The sequence below is a fragment of the Salmo salar genome, chromosome ssa12, assembly GCF_905237065.1.
Source record: "Salmo salar chromosome ssa12, Ssal_v3.1, whole genome shotgun sequence".
Taxonomy (NCBI): domain Eukaryota; kingdom Metazoa; phylum Chordata; class Actinopteri; order Salmoniformes; family Salmonidae; genus Salmo; species Salmo salar.
Window position 1 is genome coordinate 75,761,555 of NC_059453.1, and position 23,271 is coordinate 75,784,825.

The following is a 23,271-nucleotide window of genomic DNA, read 5'->3' on the forward strand; positions in this document are numbered from 1 at the left end:
ATGACTGATGATTGGCTGAGAGAAATTGATAAAATGATTGTGGGGGCAGTCTTGTTAGACTTCAGTGCAGCTTTTGACATTATCGATCGTAGTCTGCTGCTGGAAAAACGTATGTTTTATGGCTTTACACCCCCTGCTATAATGTGGATAAAGAGTTACTTGTGTAACAGAACACAGAGGGTGTTCTTTAATGGAAGCCTCTCAAATGTAATCCAGTTAGAATCAGGAATTCCCCAGGGTAGCTGTTTAGGCCCCTTGCCATTTTTACTAACGACATGCCACTGACTTTGAGTAAAGCCAGAGTGTCTATGTATACATGTCAGCTACTACAGCGACTGAAATGACTGCAACACTCAACAAAGAGCTGCAGGTAGTTTCAGAGTGGGTGGCAAGGAATAAGTTAGCCCTAAATATTTCTGAAACTAAAAGCATTGTATTTAGAACAAAACACTCACTAAACCCTAAACCTCAACTAAATCTTGCAATAAATAATGTGGAAATTGAGCAAGTTGAGATGATTAAACTGCTTGGAGTAACACTAGATTGTAAACTGTCATGGTCAAAACATATTGATGCAGTAGTAGCTAAGATGGGGAGAAGTCTGTCTATTATAAAACAATGCTCTGCCTTCTTAACACTATCAACAAGGCAGGTTCTACAGGCCCTAGTTTTGTCACACCTTGACTACTCTTCAGTCCTGTGGTCAGGTGCCACAAAAAAGGACTTTGCAATTGGCTCAGAACAGGGCAGCACGGCTGGCCCTTGGATGTACACAGAGAGCTAATATTAATTATATGCATGTCAATCTCTCCTGGCTGAAAGTGGAGGAGAGATTGACTTCATCACTACTTTTATTTATGAGAGGTAGAATGCATACCCCACAAGACATGCCACAAGGTCTCTTCACAGTCCCCAAGTCCAGAACAGACTATGGGAGGCACACAGTACTACATAAAGCCATGACTACATGGAACTCTATTCCACATCAAGTAACTGACACAAGTAGTAAAATTCGATCTTAAAAAAAAACAGATAAAAAAACACCTCATGGAACAGCGGGGACTGTGAAGCAACACAAACATTGGCACATACACATGCATACACACACATACGATAACATACACACTATACATACACATGGATTTAGTACTGTAGATATGTGGTAGTGGTGGAGTAGGGGCCTGAGGGCACACAGTGTGTTGTGAATGTATTGTAATGTTTTAAAATTGTATAAACTGCCTTAATTTTGCTGGACCCCAGGAAGAGTAGCTGCTGCTTTGGCAGCAGCTAATGGGGATCCATAATAAATACAAATACTGCTGGGCACACACAAACACACAGGGTGATTTACAGTCCAGGCCACAGTTATGCTAACCCCGCACCCCACCCTTCACTTCCCCTCTCTTTAATCACCCTCCCATTCCTCTTGCCACGCTAGTCCCTCCCCCCTCACGCTTAACTACTTCTCCCGCTCTCCCCACTCCTGATCCCACTCCCCCCAATCAAGACCTCTGGCATAAAACTACAACAGGTGGAGTGTGGGTGGTGGGTGGTTATGGGTGTCACCTGTGTTGCCACCGATGTCTGTGAGTGGAGGAGTGGGAGGAGGTAGGATGGGAGAGGAAGACTAAACAGGTTGTCTGTCCAAGTGGCAGGAAGTGGAGGAGACTATCCATCTATCGTCACGTCTCTTATTTGTTCTCTTTCTCTCTCTCTCTCTTAGGCTGGGACTAGTACAGCGAGTGGAAACATCCCACTGGTGCTGTTAGATGTGTGGAAGACTAGGGGCTTGACGGGGTAAGTATGGCCCATCACACGCTGCTGTTCTGGGGGAACCTGAGGACTAGTCTCGGGGAGCCTTCTGTACCTATGTACACATTTCAACAAGTGTCTCTGACTAGGTATCCCCTTCCCCTTTCTATTGTTGAAAGACTGTGTTTTTTAAAATCTTAAACCATTTCTCTTAGCCTGTACATTTTTTTTTTTACTTTGCATTATCTGATTTAAAGTCCTACAGTTCTTCACATAATCAGGTTTGCCTGCTGGTAGGAACACTAGTCGGGGGACATAAATTCAGCGCAGAAACCTGAAAAATGAGAATTAAGAGCTTTCCAAGAGACATAACTTTTCTGAATAGTCCTATTGATTAAGACATTAGTAGGGCCAACGGTAAGGTTTATGTGTGGAGCTGAATGTGTGATGTGTTTATGACATCTCCTAATGAAAAGGCCAGGTCAGGAGGGAATGATGGCCTGCCAGCCCTAAACCAAACAGCCCTGTGAATAATAGTCTGGTGTGTATGAGCAGCCATCATTTAGTTAAGATATACAGGCCCTGATGTTAATAGCAGATTTGGTTTGGGGTGGTGCCAAAAACAGTCTCTCTCCCTCTCTCTCAGGCACTATCAGAGATTGTTTGAGTAGGCTGCAGTAATGGAATCTAATCAGAGAGTGCAATTATGTTGGGAAGAGGTTCTGATTCAACATTAACTGTCTGTTTAATAACCCCCGGGTAGTTCCTTAATCACACTCGGCTGTGGAAAGAGAAGACCAGGGACGGGGTGGGCTTCAACGCACTCGGCTGGGGAGAGAGAAGACCAGGGACGGGGTGGGCTTCAACGCACTCGGCTGGGGAGAGAGAAGACCAGGGACGGGGTGGGCTTCAACGCACTCGGCTGGGGAGAGAGAAGACCAGGGACGGGGTGGGCTTCAACGCACTCGGCTGGGGAGAGAGAAGACCAGGGACGGGGTGGGCTTCAACGCACTCGGCTGGGGAGAGAGAAGACCAGGGACGGGGTGGGCTTGTTATTGAATGGCTCTTCTTATGCTGATGAAGCCGTCATATAGAGGGATCCCTTGTAGAAAAGTCTCTACCCTAAGCCTCCCAGCTGCCTCGACAACCCGCCCGTAATTGAAAGAGTATTCTTTGATGTTCCCTGTCTTCTTTGATATTTTGTCTCTCTTTTTCTGGTATTTTTTTCCTTCTCTTCTCTAACTCTTGGTTTACTGATAAGCTAGCTGGAGGGAGGTTTTCTGTACAGCTGAAGGAGCAAACATAATAAACCGTACAACATGGGGTTCCCCAAATGCCTTCCCCTGATAGTGATACACACAGTCTCTCTGGGACAACCAGAGGAAGGAAAAGCAGTGTGATGATTCCATCGGGAAAAAACGTGGCAGTTACGCCGGGGCTGGGGCTTTAAAGCTTTAATTATGGTAATAGGCCCAATTGCAGTCTAGTGAAGCCATAAAGTGCTTCCATCTGTTTGCTGTGCCCCAGAGCCCTGCCGAGCCCTGCCTGCCTGCCTTACAACTGGGTTAGACCAACGTTACACACCTCCTCACCACACTAACCAAAACACATCGACAGCCAGGACCTCCCCACACCAATTAGAATGAAGCTGAAACACGACAAAACAATGTAAACCTGCTCAGACTTTGAACCCAACTGTCTGCTCCAGGGTTGGGGTCAATTCTGAATTGAATTGCAAATTGCATTTTAATTCCAATTCAATTCTTGAATACAATTGATTTTGAATTTTCCACAACCCACAGGTGAAGAATTTGAATATAATGTGAATTAAAGGAAGTAGAAATGAATTCAATGAAATTCAAATGGCTTATTTATTCTACACATCATCATAGACATTTTTTATTTTGACCTCATGTATGGTTACCAATACCATGTAGCATAAGGTTGAAACATTCTAGGATCGTCTATAATAATTCATAATTCCCTTTTAAATATCAGAAAAAAATTGTTTCCCAGAATGCATTAGATCAAACACTGCAGTATGGAAGGGAACAATATAACATCTCATGACAAAGAAAAATACTGTTTGACATCTTTGAGTTATAATCAAATGTATTGATTGTATTCTTTGCATTAATCAGTAGCAAAATATTTGTCAAATTAATGAGATTCATGTCTCACTTGAATTGCTTTGAATTCAATTCTACTTCCTTCCATTCAAATTCAATTCAAATTCTGCTTCCTGTAGTGCGTGGCCAATTCAAATTCATTGTTTGAATTTAATTAAATTCCGACTTGACCCCAACCTTGGTCTACTCATAGGAGGAAACCCAAACAGAAGCATATTGTGTGTTTACCTGTCAACTAAAGGCTTCCACCATAGTCACTTCATAGGAGGTGAAAGCTCTAATGGTGAGTGACTACTGTCCAGTTCTTTCCCATTAGTGCAGATGAAGGTGAAATGATGCATCTCCTTTGAGCAGATCATTAATGAGAAGAAAAGTGCTCCTGATCAAAAGGAGATGAAGACATGTGGTGTATCTAAGACCACTGGTTCTCAACATGATTAAGACCTAAGCCTGTGATGAGCAGCTCTCTCTCTCCTGCTGAGGACTCGGGGTATTTTAGGCTGTGCGGTCAGGAGGCTGTGAGGTGATTGGCCGGTGATCAGGGCATGACTGATCTGTGTGGCTGGCGGGCTGCTGATGTCAGTGAGTCAGCGAGCCCCAGGGGTTTATGGGAGAAGTTCAGCCATTTTGTTCCACAGGTGGGGCTTCTCCCAGACAGGAAGTGACACACTGTTGTGAGCCAGAACACGTGGAGGTGGTCTGGAGAATTTAGAATCTTAGAACGCTTTAAGAACTGTGCTGACCCATTGCCAAAACAATCTTTCACATGGGCAGATACTGAAAATGGGACATTATTTTCTGTCTATTGCTTTCCTTGGCTTGTTGTTAGGAACAACATTGGCTTCAGTCAGGCACTGGCAGCCTACCACATGAGCAGTTCGAAAAGTACTGTATTTTGATATATAATGCATGTGATGGGAAAGGTTGAGATTCACATATAGTGGGTGTTAACTTCTATTTCAGTCGAAGGTGATAACTCTGCAAAGAGCAAACTGAAGGGCAGGATGACATGCTTTGAGAAATGTCCCCTTGCTCATTTGTTCCAGCTTAAGCATTTACACACCCACATGCGCTCACACACACACACGAGCGCAGCCTCTCCAAAACACCCGATCCGACTAGGAGCATTCCTAAACGTGCAGTTCTGTAAATGGCTGGGATAGTTGAGAGATCCCTGACGTGCTTGGCACCTTGTACAGATTTGCAGTTGACAAAATTGATGTATTAGCGGTTAGACCATTTGTGACCCCATTTCTAAATGGAGGGCCATAAAACCTCACCACAGCCCCCACAGGTGTCCCAGGCCTCTGGGGCCTTTTGTGTTACGTAGGTCAGCCCTGGAGCAGCCAAGGCACTCAGAGCAGTTCGAGCTGCTGGCCAGAGCAGGGGCAGACAGATCGACGAACCGACCGAGGAGTGTAGGGGCGTAGTGGCAGAGTGGGGGTTCTCAGTAAGCAACAAAACAGTCCAATGGATAGGAGCCATTATATTTCCAGTCTGTGGGGAGAGTGGAGAGAGAGTAAATGCTATAGTGTGTGTACAAGAGAGTGGAGGAGAGGGAGAAAAAAAGAGCAAGGAATGACTGGGCTGATCCGGGGTGTGTGAGCTGAGCCAGTTGAGGGGGCTGTTGCTGGACGGCCGCACGGATGGACAGCAGAGGGACGTGTGTGGATGTCATCTGGCCATCAGTCAGGCAGACAGATCAAGCTCCAGGGAGGCCCATCAGGGGGTTCAGCAGTAATCCACAAAACAGCTGTGTGGAAAAGGGCCTTGGGAGACTGGCGTACTCTCATGGCCTGTCACCATCCCCTGACCTCCACAACATCAACAGTCTGGAGAGTCCCCTAACTTCTAAAACTTTCTTTGAAACAACTTTCTACTCCCCTAGCTTCTAAAACAGCCTATCCATTCCCCTGTCTTCTAAAATGGACTCTAAAACATCCTCTCCAGTCTCCTGTCTTCAATAACTGACTATAAACAGCTTTTCAGTCCCCTAGCTTCTAAAGCTGTCTTTAAAACAGCCTCTCCACTCGCGTCTTCTAAAATTGACTCTAAAACATCCTCTCTAGTCCCTTGTCTTCGAAAAACTCACTCTAAATCCTCCTACCCAGTCTCCTAGCTTCTAAAATTGACTCAGAAACAGCGTTTCTGTTCCTTAGCTTCTGAAACTGACTCTAGATCTTCTTAATAGGCCCTGCTCCCTAAAATAGCATGAAATCCCTCTCAGAACATACATTTTAGCAGAGAAACATGGAACAAGACCTAGTAAAATAAAACAAGTAACATGTTACTCTTGCATAATACCTGATGCAATTTTGTCTCTGTCTTTTCAGTCTGTTTTCTGGCAGTATACCTCGAGTCACGTCCATCAGTCTGGGAGGTTTTATCTTCCTGGGTGCTTATGAGAAGGTCCGACGCACCCTGCTATAAAGACCTTGTCATGAGGGCAGGTGGGAGAGGGCCCTGTGCTGTGCTGACCCAGCCTGAACTGGCCCCGAGGAGGGACACCTGGTGTGAGTCATTCCTGATCGCATTACCCAGAGGTCTGCGTTCCCGCTTCTCAGTGCGCTGCAGATTGAGTTTAACTGAGTGAATTCCATTTTTTTAACAGCAAGGATCGCATATCTCTGAGCCAAGTATCTTCACTGTATGACCATGTGAGAGGAAATGGTATTAAAAGCCATATCTTTATACTATGAAAGTCTTTGTGATTATATTTGTTCAATGTCACCGCTTTCTCCAGTTCATTGTCTAAAGCTGGGTAGTTAAATGGTAGAATAATCACCTCACAGTAGTTTGTCCGTCCAAGGTTACTGCTCTCCGTTATTCAGTATGGGAATACGGTGAACAAAACCACCTGCATTGACGAGCCACCAGGGAGCCATTCAGACATACTGTATCTCAGCTCAGAAAGCCTATTAGAGAAGAAGCATCATGAGCTCATCCACCTGCAGGCTGTCATCTCAGGTGTTAGATGGGGCCTGTGTTTCTGCTGGATTAAACACTAATTTACTACAGTCACAACTGTCGCCACATTAATGCAGATGATGTACTTTAGCCAACTTCCATTGAAGGGATAGTATTAAAACATGTACAATTTAATTGACCCGTTTTTCCTAGTATTAAAAACAGGACATCCTGAATAGATTAACCTTTTACTCTAATGCATTGGTGAACATCGAGTATTGAGCAAGCATCAAAATATAAAATTGGTTTTCCAAAAACAGGTACATTTACACTGGGGCCATGTTTTGTAAATAACTCCCATTGTGTCCTTCAGATGTCGGTCGAGGGGGAAGGTAAAGACCATTAAAGCCTGGGAGAGCGACAGGGTGATGAATGTTTGTCACAGCCCGTCACACATTTGTTTGGTACACCAGAGGGCTAAGTCCTGTCCTGGAAGCTGTTAGTCAACTGACATACATCCATCCGGAATGTACATTCTGTCCAGCCTCATGGACTTATGGTCATTCGCCAAGCCTAGAATTAACCCTGGCTTTAGAGATGGACCTCCAATGTATCTGCAGAGGCAGAAGCAACATGAATGAGTTCAATACTTTTGACAAACCTGCTAATTCAAGTAGTCTATATAATTTTGCTTTGCCTGGCCCACTTACTAATTTGAGACATTATTGAACCACAAAGGCAAGGAAAAACACTCCACAAAATGTGATTTTATTAGACACTTTAATGTTTAAACTTTGACATTGGTACAATGGATTCAGATAGTTTATTGAAATAAACGACTGCATGTCACCCCGTGGATGATATGACAACTGACTGACCATCTAGAATTCCTGTTCTCTAAAGAATATGCTAAAATGTCAAACAATTTGAGCCTTTGATACCGCAAATAGCAAGTGTTTACAGAATATTTTGTTGCATACATTGGAAAATGTAATTCTGTTTAATCTGACATTCAGTGTATCCAGGCCTATAGACAGGGGGCATTTTTCCTAGATTTGGCAAGGGTACATTTCACAAGTTTCCCAGCAGTAAGCAGTTTTACAAAATGAAGAGATTCTATTTGTACCGGTCAATAGTTCCTGAATGATTAAACAGGTTGTACTAGTACCATAATGATGACGATGATGATTATTATGATGAGGATGTGTGGTGCTATGACAAAGGCTAAATACTGGCCATTCCCTGTGTGAACAACAGTGTGACAACTGTCTCAAAATGCCTCCTGGTACGAGTTCCTCATTCCCTTTACAGCATGGCAGGTTCATGGCTGAACATATTGGGATGGGGGGGACTAATGATTTTAGAAGTTGGACCAACATTCATGACAAATGTGATTTCAAAGGATCTGGGCCTTTAGTTGGACAAAAGAGAAATAAATGGGAGCTGAGGCACCGTGGAGGATGTAGTCCCTAAACCAAAGCCAGCTGAAGAGCAGTGGTGGTCAGTACCTTGACAGACATGTGGAATAGCCTTGACAATCCATCGCTATGTCACAAATGTGACACGTTTCCTGACTAAGAATTCTTACATTCCTATTGGGTATGAGTAGTACAAAAGTGCTTAAACATCCAAAACCTAATTTCATATCCCGAACCCCCCCTTGTTCCATGTTGTACCCAAATCAAAGCCCTTCCTTCATAAAATACCAGTAAATATGAGTTATGGTTTAAGGCCATGATGGGCAGCGTTTGCATTTGTCAAACATTCAAGTGCAATAAAGTGTTCCATGGTATGACAGAGTGTACCGATAGCGTTCACATCTCTGCTATACTAAGAGTCCGGTTAGTGGTTTCTTTGATCATGCAATAAGGCACGGCAGTTGAAGCAGGTAGGTAGAGGCTGACAAGGCTTGTTAAAGACAACAAAAAATACCATCACTCCGTTCCTTGTCATGCACAGAATAATTTCAAATACTCTTTGTAAAAGTTATATAATATACATGAAAACTCTTATGTACAGTCAATTATCCAACGGTATAGCTCTCTCTCTCTTTCACACATTACTCTACAATATTACCTACATTTGCATGCTTCAAATGCAAGTCACGTTTAGGAGCTAAGATTGGTTGGCACCTCCCAGGAGAAGGTTTCAGTATGTACAGCTGATACGCTCAGGCGGGACACCGCTCAGACGGGACACCACCCACACAAGCGCCGCCTTCAAAACTCCAGACGCCCCTCCCTTCTCCTGCCTCGTTAGTCCAAACAGGGGACAGGATCAGATCTTGGCCTCTCTGTTTGAGGTAGCAGTTCCCAGTGCAAAGAACAAGTCAACTCAGGGCTAGTGAGTCTGGTAGTGTCAGGGTGGGGAGAGCCTGCTAGTCGCTGGCTCTCCTGAGGGGTGTGCATGGCTCTGGAAGGCTCTGGGAGCATGTCCATTAGAGAGGAGAGTCTGTCTGAGCTCTGGCTCACAGTCTGTGTCCAGTGTGTATTGGCTTGTTACGGGGCCGAGTTTCACCGGCTTGTGGAAGGCCTCCTCTTGAGAAAGGGAGCACACTAACGTCGTCTGTCCCGTCCTGTTCACTGAGGAATCTGGGAGGGAACACCGAGAGAGAAGAGAACACACAATCAAGACCCCTATCTGTGCAGAGCTCAAGGCTATCGATTGCATCCATATTGCTAATTTGACATTATGAAGCAAGGATCGGAATTCTGACCCCTAATTCCTCCCAGACCGTTCCTTGCCAAAAGGTACAGCATCCCGGGACAAGACCCGACCTGCTCCCCTGTGAGTCAGGCAGCAACGGGAACTCAATGCGGCTTTTCATCAAATTCCCTTCACTGTGATTTGTCATGGCAGGCTGATCTACACAGCTAAGGGCTCCATCCACAACATATTTTCTACCATTCCTCATCCTGTCCTCAACAGTGTGGAATAGAAAGAGCACTCTACCTTTTCTGTTCTTGTGGTTTCTCTGTGATGACAATACATTGTGGTTGCTGGGAAACGCAGGTGGCTGGGTGTCCCTTCTGACTCCATTGGAGGTCCCGTTGCAGAGGGAGGCAGTGTAGGGTCCTGTGTCCACCCCTAAGGGTACAGGAACGCTGTAGTCCATGTGGTGGAGGTGTTGTTGGTACTCCAGGCATACAGGTCCCAGCCCCTGGGGGAGGTAGTCTGAGTCTGACTTGGAGTAGCCATTCTCCATACACTCTGTACACACTACAGCCTCACCGTAACCTAGACCAGCACAGACAGAGAGAACGTCATTATTACCACACCCACCCTTTTCCACAATTTCATGAATTTAGAGGCGATTTAAAGAAAACATTCACTGATCAGTCATGGTTGAGTATTGGAGGTTCATATGGATACCAAACTGGACACACTACCTGTGTTGTCTGTGTGTGTGTTGGGCAGAGGTCCACCACTAGCCTCCACACGGACGCACACATCCTGGCGCTCCGAGAGGGTCCCCTGGGAGGACAGGTAGCTGGGGACGTCCGGGGGCACGTTGGTCTCATCTGGGAGGGGAGAGAAACCATCACCATCAGCTCAAACTACAGTCAACAACACCACATGGATGGTGTAGAGCCATTCCCTGTGATGAGTAGAACTACATGAGCGCCCTCTCACCCGTGTTGGTGACGCTGCACTCCTCGCTCTTCTTGCGCGTCTGGTAGATGATGCACACCCACACCAGAGAGGTCACCACGATGCTAGTCACCACAGCGATGACGATGATGCCCACCGTGACGGTGCTGGGGCCAGGTGATGCGGCGCAGGCGGTGTGGCGGACACTCAGCTGGCTGTGGGCGCGCTCCGTGCCTAGCCTGTTGGACATGACGCACGTGTACCTCCCAGCGTCCTCTACGGCGGCGCTGCCGATGACCAGCAGCTGGTTGCCGGGGGTAAAGTGGTGTCGGTCGGAGGGGCGGAAGGGCTGGTCGTTCCTCAGCCAGGTGATTTTGGGTAGGGGGCTGCCTAGCGCCTTACACTGCAGGACTACAGTCTCCCCCACCACCACACTACGGTCCTCCAGCTCCTGGGCCAGGTGGGGCGTCTCTGTAGACGGGAGGGGTCACAGGTCAAAGTGTAGTCATCCCACCAGAGCAGACTGGTCAATCCCAACTCTACTCAACCCTTCATATCAAACTACGCAATGACAACTGGTGATGGTCCATTATGCTTTGTTCAACACAGAGTGATATAGAACACCATGATCTCACTCGGTCTACTCCACCTTTTCAGACTGGGCCACAGCTCTGACTTTTCTTTCCACATGCATGAATAAACATTACAAAGCCACTCCTGAGGGCTGTTTCTACCTCGTGTGCCTGGGAGGAGTTGTTCTGGACTAAAAGCACTACATAAGGTAGAGTAGACCAAGCCTTTACACATCAATACAAGCCCCTCTAGGAGAATGGAGGCCTGCAGTCTCCCTCCCACCCTGAGGAGAGGGGTGAGAACGGTTAACAAAAACCCCTCTATCCCACCCTCCCCCATTTGACCCCTACCCTGACCTCTGACCTCGGAAGGCCACAGCTGCCAGAAGCATTTCATTCTAGGACCAAGGCTCACCAGTTCACAGCTGGCTTTAGAGCAGTTTACTAAGTGTTCATTTTTAGACTTAGTATCGGTATTATGGTCATGTGAAGGTGAGCCATGAATCCTCAAACATTGAGGCCTGTGTGTTTGTTAGGTGGCATGCACTGAAGCATTATGTTGGAAGCATGCAGATATGCTAACTGGCCAGATGAATGTGATGTATGTACAGGGCAGGGGAGACTGGTGGGAGGCGCTCTAGAAATAATAATAATTGTGAACTAACACTCGCACTTGACACCCCCCCCCCTACTAGCTCTGACTTTACTGATAGTTACTGTATTGAGGGAAAATGTACTTACTAATGCACTAACTGTAAGTCCCACCTAGCCATCTTAAAACTAATGCACTAACTGTAAGTCCCACCTAGCCATCTTAAAACTAATGCACTAACTGTAAGTCCCACCTAGCCATCTTAACCCGTTTGGGATAGGGGGCAGTATTTTCACAGCCGCATAAAAAACGTACCCGATTTAATCTGGTTACTACTCCTGCCCAGAAACTAGAATATGCATATAATTAGTAGATTTGGATAGAAAACTCTAAAGTTTCTAAAACGGTTTGAATGGTGTCTGTGAGTATAACAGAACTCATATGGCAGGCCAAAACCTGAGAAGATTCTTTACAGGAAGTGCCCTGTCTGACAATTTGTTCTCCTTCTAGGGCATCTCTATCAAAAATACAGCATCTCTGCTATAACGTGACATTTTCTAAGGCTTTCATTGGCTCTCAGAAGGCGCCAGAAAGTGGAATGAGAGCTCTCCAGTCTCTGGGCGAAAAACAGCAGGAGTTTTTGTGAGTGGTCCTGCTGAGAACAATGACACTGGACCGCGCGTGCACGACACGACTCCATTTTTTTCTTTCAGTGTTTGAACGAATACAACGTCGCCCGGTTGGAATATTATCGCTATTTTATGAGAAAAATAGCATAAAAATGTATTTTAAACAGCGTTTGACATGCTTCGAAGTACGGTAATGGAATATTTTGACATTTTTTGCTAGCGGAACGTCTGTCCCTAACAGGTTAAAACGAATGCACTAACTGTAAGTCCCACCTAGCCATCTTAAAACGAATGCACTAACTGTAAGTCCCACCTAGCCATCTTAAAACTAATGCACTAACTGTAAGTCCCACCTAGCCATCTTAAAACTAATGCACTAACTGTAAGTCCCACCTAGCCATCTTAAAACTAATGCACTAACTGCAAGTCCCACCTAGCCATCTTAAAACTAACGCACTAACTGCAAGTCCCACCTAGCCATCTTAAAACTAACGCACTAACTGCAAGTCCCACCTAGCCATCTTAAAACTAATGCACTAACTGCAAGTCCCACCTAGCCATCTTAAAACTAACGCACTAACTGCAAGTCCCACCTAGCCATCTTAAAACTAACGCACTAACTGCAAGTCCCACCTAGCCATCTTAAAACTAACGCACTAACTGCAAGTCCCACCTAGCCATCTTAAAACTAATGCACTAACTAAGTCCCACCTAGCCATCTTAAAACTAACGCACTAACTGCAAGTCCCACCTAGCCATCTTAAAACTAACGCACTAACTGCAAGTCCCACCTAGCCATCTTAAAACTAACGCACTAACTGCAAGTCCCACCTAGCCATCTTAAAACTAACGCACTAACTGCAAGTCCCACCTAGCCATCTTAAAACTAACGCACTAACTGCAAGTCCCACCTAGCCATCTTAAAACTAATGCACTAACTGCAAGTCCCACCTAGCCATCTTAAAACTAATGCACTAACTGCAAGTCCCACCTAGCCATCTTAAAACTAACGCACTAACTGCAAGTCCCACCTAGCCATCTTAAAACTAACGCACTAACTGCAAGTCCCACCTAGCCATCTTAAAACTAACGCACTAACTGCAAGTCCCACCTAGCCATCTTAAAACTAACGCACTAACTGTAAGTCCCACCTAGCCATCTTAAAACTAATGCACTAACTGTAAGTCCCACCTAGCCATCTTAAAACTAACGCACTAACTAAGTCCCACCTAGCCATCTTAAAACTAACGCACTAACTAAGTCCCACCTAGCCATCTTAAAACTAACGCACTAACTGCAAGTCCCACCTAGCCATCTTAAAACTAACGCACTAACTGCAAGTCCCACCTAGCCATCTTAAAACTAACGCACTAATAACTGCAAGTCCCACCTAGCCATCTTAAAACTAACGCACTAACTAAGTCCCACCTAGCCATCTTAAAACTAACGCACTAACTAAGTCCCACCTAGCCATCTTAAAACTAACGCACTAACTAAGTCCCACCTAGCCATCTTAAAACTAACGCACTAACTAAGTCCCACCTAGCCATCTTAAAACTAACGCACTAACTGTAAGTCACTCTGGATAAGAGCGTCTTCTAAATGACTAAAATGTAAATGTATGGGAGGCTGGGCTCATTGTTATGGCTGTAATGGAGTCGAACATGTAGTTTCCATGTTTGATACTGTTCTATATACTACAATGAGCCCAGCCTCCACAGTGAGCCCAGCCTCCCATACATTTACATTTGAGTCCTCCTATAGCTCCTCCCACCAGCCTCCTCTACTAGAAGGGCGTGGGGCGAGGCTGCCAGTAGGCGTGGGGCGAGGCTGCCAGTAGGCGTGGGGCGAGGCTGCCAGTAGGCGTGGGGCGAGGCTGCCAGTAGGCGTAGAGGGAAAAAATCTATACAGTTACATAACGCAATATTATTTTGGACGATATTATATTGATACTTTGACTTCAAGTATGATTTTTTTTTCTTGCTAGGTAGCATTAGTCGGCAGTATCTGTGCCAAAACTACTGTATCCTGTTTTCCATCTTCTTTTTTAATAGTGAGCCAACGTGTTTTCAGCACTTTTATTTCCCTGACTGATCAACACTCGTTTTCTCATGCTCTCTCTGCAACAGAGAGCAATATGTTTGGAACATCATATAGAATGGTGAGAATCACAATACATCATATTGGCACCTAAGTATGGGGATAATGTCGTATTGTGAGGTCCCTGGCAATTCCCAGCCCTAGTGACCAGCAGTCAGTCTTACCCAGCACGGTGAGGGTGGCGTTGGCAGACACGGCGCCCGCTGTGTTTTTGGCGGTGCAGCTGTACACGCCCATGTCCTCCGGCTTGACGTCCATGATGAAGAACACGTCATCGTCCGGCATCACATGCATCCGCCGCTCGCGCGCCGCCGGGAAGTCCGTGCCCCCATCCTTCTGCCAGGCAATCTGGGGGGTGGGGTGCCCCTCAGCAGCACACTCCAGCTTGGCAGTGGTGCCCGTACGGATAGTGTTGTCTCCAGGCATCTTCACTAACGTAGGCAAGACTGTGGGGAAGGAAGATATGACACACTGGGTTAGCCACAACAGAGAAGTACAGAGGTTAACACAAGAGTCTCTGTTTTAGGGAGAGGGCAGGGCAGCCAATCACTCAGCATCTGTTGGCCAAACTGACAGGGCGTGTAATAGCTCCACAACGCGCCTAAATCAATTTGTTCCAAATTCCACCCAGAGACTCACACACAGAGACATGCAGTGAGATGCTTTGTTCAAGCTAAGAATTACCCCTAATCTCTTACCACTAGAACAACTCACTTATTGAGTTTAACTGAGCAAAATATCTGCTGAATCAGCATATTACAGAGAGACAAGGATCTCACCGCACACATGCAAACAACACACACACACTTTCTATCTACATAAAGCAGTCCTACTGGGAGACCGTTACTCCTTCAGGGCCTGGCTGCGTACCGTTGACAGTGAGGCGGGCCTGGGTAGAGTAGGAGGAGCCAAAGTGGTTGGTGATGATGCACTGGTATCGGCCCTCGTGGGTGAAGGTCACATGACGCAGGTGCAAAATGGTGGTGTACTCCATCACCCCCCCGTGGTGAGCGCTCAGGTGGGCGAAGTTCTCCACCTCTGCATGGCGGAGCAGCTCCTGGTCTTTGCGCCAGGCGAAGGTCATAGGTGAGCTGCTGCTGCTGGCCGCCGTGCACGTGAAGCGCACGTCACTACCCAGAACCGTCACTGTGGTCTCTGGCTGCACTGTGATCTGGGGCTTAGGCAGGTCATCTACAGGAAGAGAGAGGTGGAGAGACAACAATAAACCTACATAAGCATTATTCTTTGTAACCAAATGTTTTCTCAGTGACAGAAGATATGTATACTACACATACATACAAACAAGCAAGGATTAGCACATCACAGATCAAACAGACACTGTGAACCTACATCAAAACACTTGAACAAAATCACACACACTGTAAACAAGCAAGAGCTGGAATTTAAAACACCATCTGGTCTTAGCTGCTGGCTGCACGGTCTGACAGAAAGCCCTAACACACACACACACACACACACACACACACACAGACATAACTCACCACAGACAAAACTCACCACAGACAAAACTCACCACAGACAAAACTCACCACAGACAAAACTCACCACAGACAAAACTCACCACAGACAAAGCTCTCTGGCGGAGCCTGGAAGATGCTGGTTCCCTTCAGGGTTTCAGGATGGGCACAGGTAGCCTCTACGCCCGTCTGTAGCCCCCGGCTCAACAGCCACTCAGGGAACCAGTGGAGCTGACAGTCACACAGGAAACTGTCACTCTGGATGAGCCTGGGAGGGGGGGAAACTGTTAGGACTGAAGAGTTTGTCATTCTCCTTTAAAGACTTGCTTTGATCTGAAAGAATGAACTGCAGCAGTATTGTGTAGCCATATCATAACATTGTGAAGAAAATCAGTTTCCAGAGACTAAGTGTGAGGAGTGTGTCTGTGTGTGTGTGTGTGTGTGTGTGTGTATGTATGTATATGTTCATCATTGCAGACTCACAGGTTCCTGAGGCTCCTCATCTTGCTGAAGGCCTCTGGCTGAATAGAGCGGATGGCATTCTCTCCCAGATTCCTGTTGAGACATTAAACAGAGGGCCACCCATCAGCACTGACATAAAGGGGACACGGGAACACACACGCGCACACAGCGGTGTCACGGCCAGCAAGGGCTGACTTTAAACAAGGTGGAAAGATTCAGGCGTTTAAGACCAATGTCACTTTACAGCTTTTCAAAAATCATTTTTTCCCCCCTAACGGTCAGTCTGTGAAAGAGCTTATATAAATTCAATTTCTTGAACCAAACTAACCATATGCTCAATAACTTTTCTCCCTTGCACCAGGGAGAAAGACCAAAGTTGAAGCTGCCTCTAACGAGAGGGAAGCAGCTTGCCCCACAAACTGCCCGTCTTCTCCTTTAACAAAGACACTATTTCATTTCTAACAGCCCTCTTAGGCAGCTACTTTTGGCAGCCGCACTTGGGGGCGTGCAGTGCATTGTGGGATACTCACAGGTGCTCCAGGGCCTCCAGGCCTAAGAAGGCTTTCTTGGCCACCGACTTGATCTTGTTTCCAAACAGAGTCCTGCAATTTCCAAACATGAAGGGCGCCGATAAACGTGAGAGAAAGAGAGAGAAAGTGAAAGAGAGAGGAGGAAGGGGTAAGGGGGGAGAAATGCACAATTAGTGGGGTTGAATCTGATAAGACCAGAAGATTGAGGTATTGGAAATCCGAACTGTGTGGAGATTAGGAGGGTGAGGGACTCGGGGCCCGGCCCCTCCCGGCCCTGCTCTTCAAAGACCACTTTTATCTTTATTAGTATTTAATAGCGATGACAGGGTGGGGCTGAGAGCCAGGGGGGGCCACATGAAAAGCAGGTTGTCTCACTGGGGGACAACACAGCTTGTAGAGTAATAAAAGTAGCCTTGTCAAGGCGGGTTCAAGCAAGAAACAAGCAGCTCTGGGGGTCTAATCCCAGCCGCTCTTCAAAAGACACCTCTACCCTCCCTCCTTCTCCCCTTCCGTCCGTCCTTCCTTTCCCTTCTCTCTGCCTTCCTTCCCAGGAGGAGCGGATGGACACAGTTGGCTGGTTTAGAGTTAAGACCCCTGCATTGGAACCTTTCAATCCTGTCACGCCTCCTCCACTCTCCCCTTCTATACGGACCCACTGAAAATCTACACAGTGCAATGTGAATACAAACTATGTTTCAAAAACCATTGGATGTGTATCTGCTTGGCTATTACATTTGGGGGAGATTAGCTAACACTAAGATGCATGTTGATAAGAGGTATTCGTCACAGGCGTTCTATAAGAAAGCCTCTGTGTTTAGGGGGCCCCCAGGCAGACGACTGGTCATGGACACAACCTGTCAGCTCCTGGTTCCACATCAGCCAGAGGTCTATGCTTCTAGAATACAGAGGGAGACGGGCTGCACAGCAGGCTTCATCACAGACAACCACTACTCACTAAGTTACTGCACTTCCATCCAACGGATTTAGCATATTTAAATAAATATTTATAAAATCGATCTTATTCCCACCATCACATTGCACATCTAGCAGTCTGCATTGCCTTTCATTCCAATCACATTGTCTTCATGGAGTAATCACATTTAGGAAAACAAATTAAAAATGCTTTAATGATGTAACAATTTCTACACTCAATATATTAATTTATTTTTCCACCTCAAAAGAGCAATGAGAAAATACGTTTTTTTGTGACCACTTGTGAGAGCACAAGTTAACCCAGAGCATTCTCCCATCACAATCTGGGACACAAAGCGTGTGGAGGACACTTTAATGTCCCGCCCCTCTCTCTCTGTTTTTCCCAGGGCTGGGGAGTGTTGTTTTCCGGCGGGATGGAAGAATTGTGCCAGCGCTAGGCCAATTTCACCCTCTTTCAGTCCCTAACAACAGACAGGAAGGCATGGCCGTGGAGCAGAGAGAGAGGAGCAGGGCTAGAGACCGACAGAGCTGCTGAGGCTCATATCCTGCAGGCTGATAGAAAAGCCCTTTCAATAGGCTAGCACTCACAGGGAACGGCCTTGGTTGGACACCATCTTCTATCCCAGGATTGTTTAGGGCCCACTATGTTCGTTGTGCTATGGTTTAATAGTTATACGAGAGATCACAACAAATTGACATCGTTTAACCGTCAAGGCAGTTCAATTCCCACCAACAGACACTGAACTTGGACACAATTGTAGTTGAGAGTCTGGTAAACCAAATGAAAACCAGATTCATGCTCGTTTCAAGTCTGTTGCCGTTAAAATATGAACCCGCATGCTTCATGAAAAAGCCTAATAAAACTTGGAGCAGCTTTTAAAGTCATCTCTCAGTGTTACACTTCCAAATGACGTGTGAGGCCCAGAGGTAAGGGAGAGATGGAGCTGGTCCTGTCTGAAGCCAGGTCTGGGAGAGATGGAGCTGGTCCTGTCTGAAGCCAGGTCTGGGAGAGATGGAGCTGGTCCTGTCTGAAGCCAGGTCTGGGAGAGATGGAGCTGGTCCTGTCTGAAGCCAGGTCTGGGAGAACTAGATATAGGCTATAGGTAGGCAATACTCCTCAGAGGAAACTATTGGATTGCAATGGAAAACCCTTCACGCTGGACTGAAGATCTGCAGACAATCATCAACCAGTGGCAGGGCAGCCAGCTTGAAGGGACCGGTTCTGGGGAGAGGGGGATGGAGGAAAGGGGGGGGGGATGAGAGAAGGAGGGGGGATACTCACAGCTTGTTGAGGCTGTCCAGTCCAGAGAAGGCCCCATTGGTGTCCTCTATTGTGCCTGAAATGTCATTATGGTCCAGCTCCCTGTGGAGAGAGAGAAGGGATAAGAGAGATAGAGGAAGAGGAGAGCAGAACAGGATGCCAGAGCTGGAGCACTGTGTAGCCTTGGCAGAGATGGGGCTGGAAGTCACGGGTTACCCCTCCTGCACCTGGTCTAAAGAGCAAGCCTCTCTGCTGATCTGCTCTGCCAGCCAAGCACATTCTTTCCTTTGTGAGGAAGAGCAGGGTGAAGGCACAACCCAACACAGGGGTACACATGTATAATTCAGAACAGCATGGAGAGGTTGGCGGGCACACAATGTCTTTGGATGTGCAGTTTTAAAGCAAATTTCCTGCTCTTCTACACATTTTGCTATGACTTATGCTATCGAAGTGACTCAAACATCTAAAATATTTTCTACATAATTTATATTAATTTTAAACTGAAAACCTTTACCCATCCTGAACCCCCCCACCCCCCACAGAAAAGGTGTCACGAAAAAACACTTTGGCAGCCCACCAAAGACTTTTCTATGCAGAGAAAACCCTGTAACTGCTGAAGTCATCTGGGCAAAGGAACCATTTGAATAATAATTCCCCTACCCCCCTCAGTCCTTCCCTCACCCCCTTTGGTTCCTTTTGGTTACTTTGCCTCCATGGCCGGACTCAGCTGCCAATTCCCTATTCTTTCTGGCTGGCTGAGTGTGAATGGCCGTTGCCTTGTTAATGTAGGCAGTGGCTGCCCAATTAAAGCTGCCTCAGCTCCCTTACAGCTTGGGCCTGCGCCTACCCAGCGCTTCACTGATTACATCTGCCTCAGAGAGAGAGAAGGGAGGAAAGAGAGGGAAGGAGAGAGAGGAAGAAAGGGGTGAGCATAAAAGGGAAAAGTAAAAAATTAAATTAGAAAGCAAAGAGATGTAACGGGAGAGCGGAAAACAAAGCAAAGAAAGAAAGAAAGAAAAGGCCAAGAAAGAATGAGCGGGTGAGAGGGGAGCCAAACAGAGGGCCTATCACACAGCTGAGCCCGACGCTCCCCCTAGCCCGACGCTCCCCCTAGCCCGACGCTCCCCCTAGCCCGACGCTCCCCCTAGCCCGACGCTCCCCCTGTGCCAGCAGAGAAAGGCCTGTATACGCCTTGGCTTGTCACCCCCCTGTGAGAAAGGCCTCGTCTCCAAAGCAAAGGTCTGACTCTTTTCTCTGGCTCTCTGGGAAAATCCTGGGCCAAAAAGACATTAGCAGAAGGACCCACCCCCCAGCCTCCCTCTTCCTGTTCAAGGTGTGTGCATAAGGGTGTGGGGGGAGAGAATTCTCCCATACTGCTTTTCACTGCTCCGTTTAAAAAGGCAAAGAATCTACAGGGAGGCAGAGGACAGGGAACACATGTGCATCCAACATCGACGTGAACCAACGACCGAAAAGAGGGAAGACGAGAAAAAACGCACCAGAATAAAAGTTCTTACAGAACGAAAACATGACAATAGTGACACATGCACACCTCAAACAGATACACGTGAATATGCAGGAATACAAACTATATCTGTTTAAAAGCAATGGTCTGAAAAGTAAACAGCTAACTCCACGTTGTAAATGGCCCCAGAGGGGCTTAATAAAGCCATGTTGAATCCACATGAATAAACTGAATTGTTCTTAAAGGCCAAGTGCAGTCAAAATTCTGTTTTCCTATGTTTTATATCATTTTGTACAACAACTGATGAAACTAACACTGTAAAAGTGTGAAAACATTTGATCAGTTTTATTTCCTGATAGTTGCTGGTTTCAAATACAAATCTACACAGGAACTTCTAAGCAGGTTTGCATGGGCGGGAGTTTAGGCTTTGCATGGTAAATTGGTTAATAGACAAAGAATTCCAAACCTCTCTGCCAATAATAGCTAGTATTCACTATTCCCCTCCCCATTCAGACAGTCTTAGCTAAATTCTTGCTTGAGATATATATTTTTTGCTAAAGGCAATGTTTTGACAATTGTAATGGCAATCTATTACAGTAAGGTACTTAACTGTTAACCTGTTAGGGCTAGGGGGCAGTATTGACACGGCCGGATAAAAAACGTAGCCGATTTAATCTGGTTACTACTCCTGCCCAGTAACTAGAATATGCATATAATTATTGGCTTTGGATAGAAAACACCCTAAAGTTTCTAAAACTGTTTGAATGGTGTCTGTGAGTATAACAGAACTCATATGGCAGGCAAAAACCTGAGAAGATTCCTTACAGGAAGTGCCCTCTCTGACAAGATCTTGTTCTTCTTGTCTCTGTTTATTGAAAACTGAGGATCTTTGCTGTAACGTGACACTTCCTACGGCTCCCATAGGCTCTCAGAGCCCGGGAAAAAGCTGAATGATATCGAGGCAGCCCCAGGCTGAAACACATTATCGCGTTTGGATAGTGGCCGGTCAGAGTACTCTGAGACTCAGGCTCGTGCACGAGGGCACGAGATGTTTTTATTTTCTCTCTCTTTGTACGTATACACGATTTCCCGGTCGGAATATTATCGCTTTTTTACGAGAAAAATGGCATAAAAATTGATTTTAAACAGCGGTTGACATGCTTCGAAGTACGGTAATGGAATATTTAGAAATGTTTTGTCACGAAATGCGCCGTGCTCGTCACCCTTATTTACCCTTTCGGATAGTGTCTTGAACGCACGAACAAAACGCCGCTATTTGGATATAACAATGGATTATTTGGGACCAAACCAACATTTGTTATTGAAGTAGAAGTCCTGGGAGTGCATTCTGACGAAGAACAGCAAAGGTAATAACATTTTTCTTATAGTAAATCTGACTTTGGTGAGTGCTAAACTTGCTGGGTGTCTAAATAGCTAGCCCTGTGATGCCGGGCTATCTACTGAGAATATTGCAAAATGTGCTTTCACCGAAAAGCTATTTTAAAATCGGACATAGCGAGTGCATAGAGGAGTTCTGTATCTATAATTCTTAAAATAATTGTTATGTTTTTTTGTGAACGTTTATCGTGAGTAATTTAGTAAATTCACCGGCAGTGTTCGGTGGGAATGCTAGTCACATGCTAGTCACATGCTAATGTAAAAAAGCTGGTTTTTGATATAAATATGAACTTGATTGAACAAAACATGCATGTATTGTATAACATAATGTCCTAGGGTTGTCATCTGATGAAGATCATCAAAGGTTAGTGCTGCATTTAGCTGTGGTTTGGGTTTATGTGACATTATATGCTAGCTTGAAAAATGGGTGTCTGATTATTTCTGGCTGGGTACTCTGCTGACATAATCTAATGTTTTGCTTTCGTTGTAAAGCCTTTTTGAAATCGGACAGTGTGGTTAGATTAACGAGAGTCTTGTCTTTAAAATGGTGTAAAACAGTCATATGTTTGAAAAATTGTTTTTGCATTTTTGAGGTATTTGAATATCGCGCCACGGGATTACACTGGCTGTTGAGTAGGTGGGACGCAGCCCAGAGAGGTTAACCAGAAATAGTTTGATATTGAAATAAAACGGCTGCATTGGACCTTTAACCTGTTGGGGCTAGGGGGCAGTATTTTCACGGCTGGATAAAAAAACGTATCCGATTTAATCTGGTTACTAATCCTACCCAGTAACTAGAATATGCATATACTTATTATATATGGATAGAAAACACCCTAAAGTTTCTAAAACTGTTTGAATGGTGTCTGTGAGTATAACAGAACTCATTTGGCAGGCAAAACCCTGAGACATTTTCTGACAGGAAGTGGATACCTGATGTGTTGAATTACCTTTAAGCCTATGCCATTGAAACACACAGGGGTTGATTCATGTTTTGGCACTTCCTATTGCTTCCACTAGATGTCACCAGCCTTTACAAAGTGTTTTGAGTCTTTTACTGTGAGATCTGACCGAACAAGAGCCATGGAACGGTGATGGCCGATTAGACTCTGGCGCGCGAGTTCATGTTGGGTACCCTCGTTCCAATACGTTATAAAAGAGAATGCATTCGTCCACCTTGAATATTATTCATGTTCTGGTTAAAAAAGGCACTAATGATTTATGCTATACAACGTTTGACATGTTTGAACGAACGTAAATATATTTTTTCCCCTCGTTCATGACGAGAAGTCCGGCTGGCTTAGATCATGTGCTAACAACACGGAGCTTTTTGGATATAAATGATGAGCTTTTTTGAACAAAACTACATTCGTTATGGACCTGGGATTCCTGGAAGTGACATCTGATGAAGAGAATCAAAGGTAATGGATTATTTACATAGTATTTTCGATTTTAGATCTCTCCAACATGGC

The 23,271-nt window shown here is 45.7% G+C and overlaps 2 protein-coding genes across 4 annotated transcripts in view; one reads left to right on the forward strand and one right to left on the reverse strand.

Moving 5' to 3' along the window:
- Window positions 1-6,577, forward strand: part of slc25a26 (solute carrier family 25 member 26) — an 80,582-nt gene extending 74,005 nt beyond the window's left edge. For both annotated transcript variants that reach the window (XM_014133413.2, XM_014133414.2), the window contains 2 exons: window positions 1,724-1,797; window positions 6,215-6,577. In XM_014133413.2, the coding sequence (XP_013988888.1) occupies window positions 1,724-1,797; window positions 6,215-6,311 (171 nt within the window). In that variant the 3' untranslated portion in view covers window positions 6,312-6,577. The remainder of the gene's footprint in view (window positions 1-1,723; window positions 1,798-6,214) is intronic.
- Window positions 6,578-7,551: 974 nt separating this feature from the next.
- LOC106565931 (leucine-rich repeats and immunoglobulin-like domains protein 1) overlaps window positions 7,552-23,271 on the reverse strand; it is a 44,060-nt gene continuing 28,340 nt past the window's right edge. For both annotated transcript variants that reach the window (XM_045691774.1, XM_014133624.2), the window contains 10 exons: window positions 18,958-19,038; window positions 16,743-16,814; window positions 16,234-16,305; window positions 15,855-16,018; window positions 15,143-15,463; window positions 14,437-14,718; window positions 10,422-10,850; window positions 10,178-10,309; window positions 9,741-10,025; window positions 7,552-9,379 (listed from right to left, as the gene is read on the reverse strand). In XM_045691774.1, coding sequence (XP_045547730.1) covers window positions 9,147-9,379; window positions 9,741-10,025; window positions 10,178-10,309; window positions 10,422-10,850; window positions 14,437-14,718; window positions 15,143-15,463; window positions 15,855-16,018; window positions 16,234-16,305; window positions 16,743-16,814; window positions 18,958-19,038 — 2,071 coding nt within the window. In that variant the 3' untranslated portion in view covers window positions 7,552-9,146. The remainder of the gene's footprint in view (window positions 9,380-9,740; window positions 10,026-10,177; window positions 10,310-10,421; window positions 10,851-14,436; window positions 14,719-15,142; window positions 15,464-15,854; window positions 16,019-16,233; window positions 16,306-16,742; window positions 16,815-18,957; window positions 19,039-23,271) is intronic.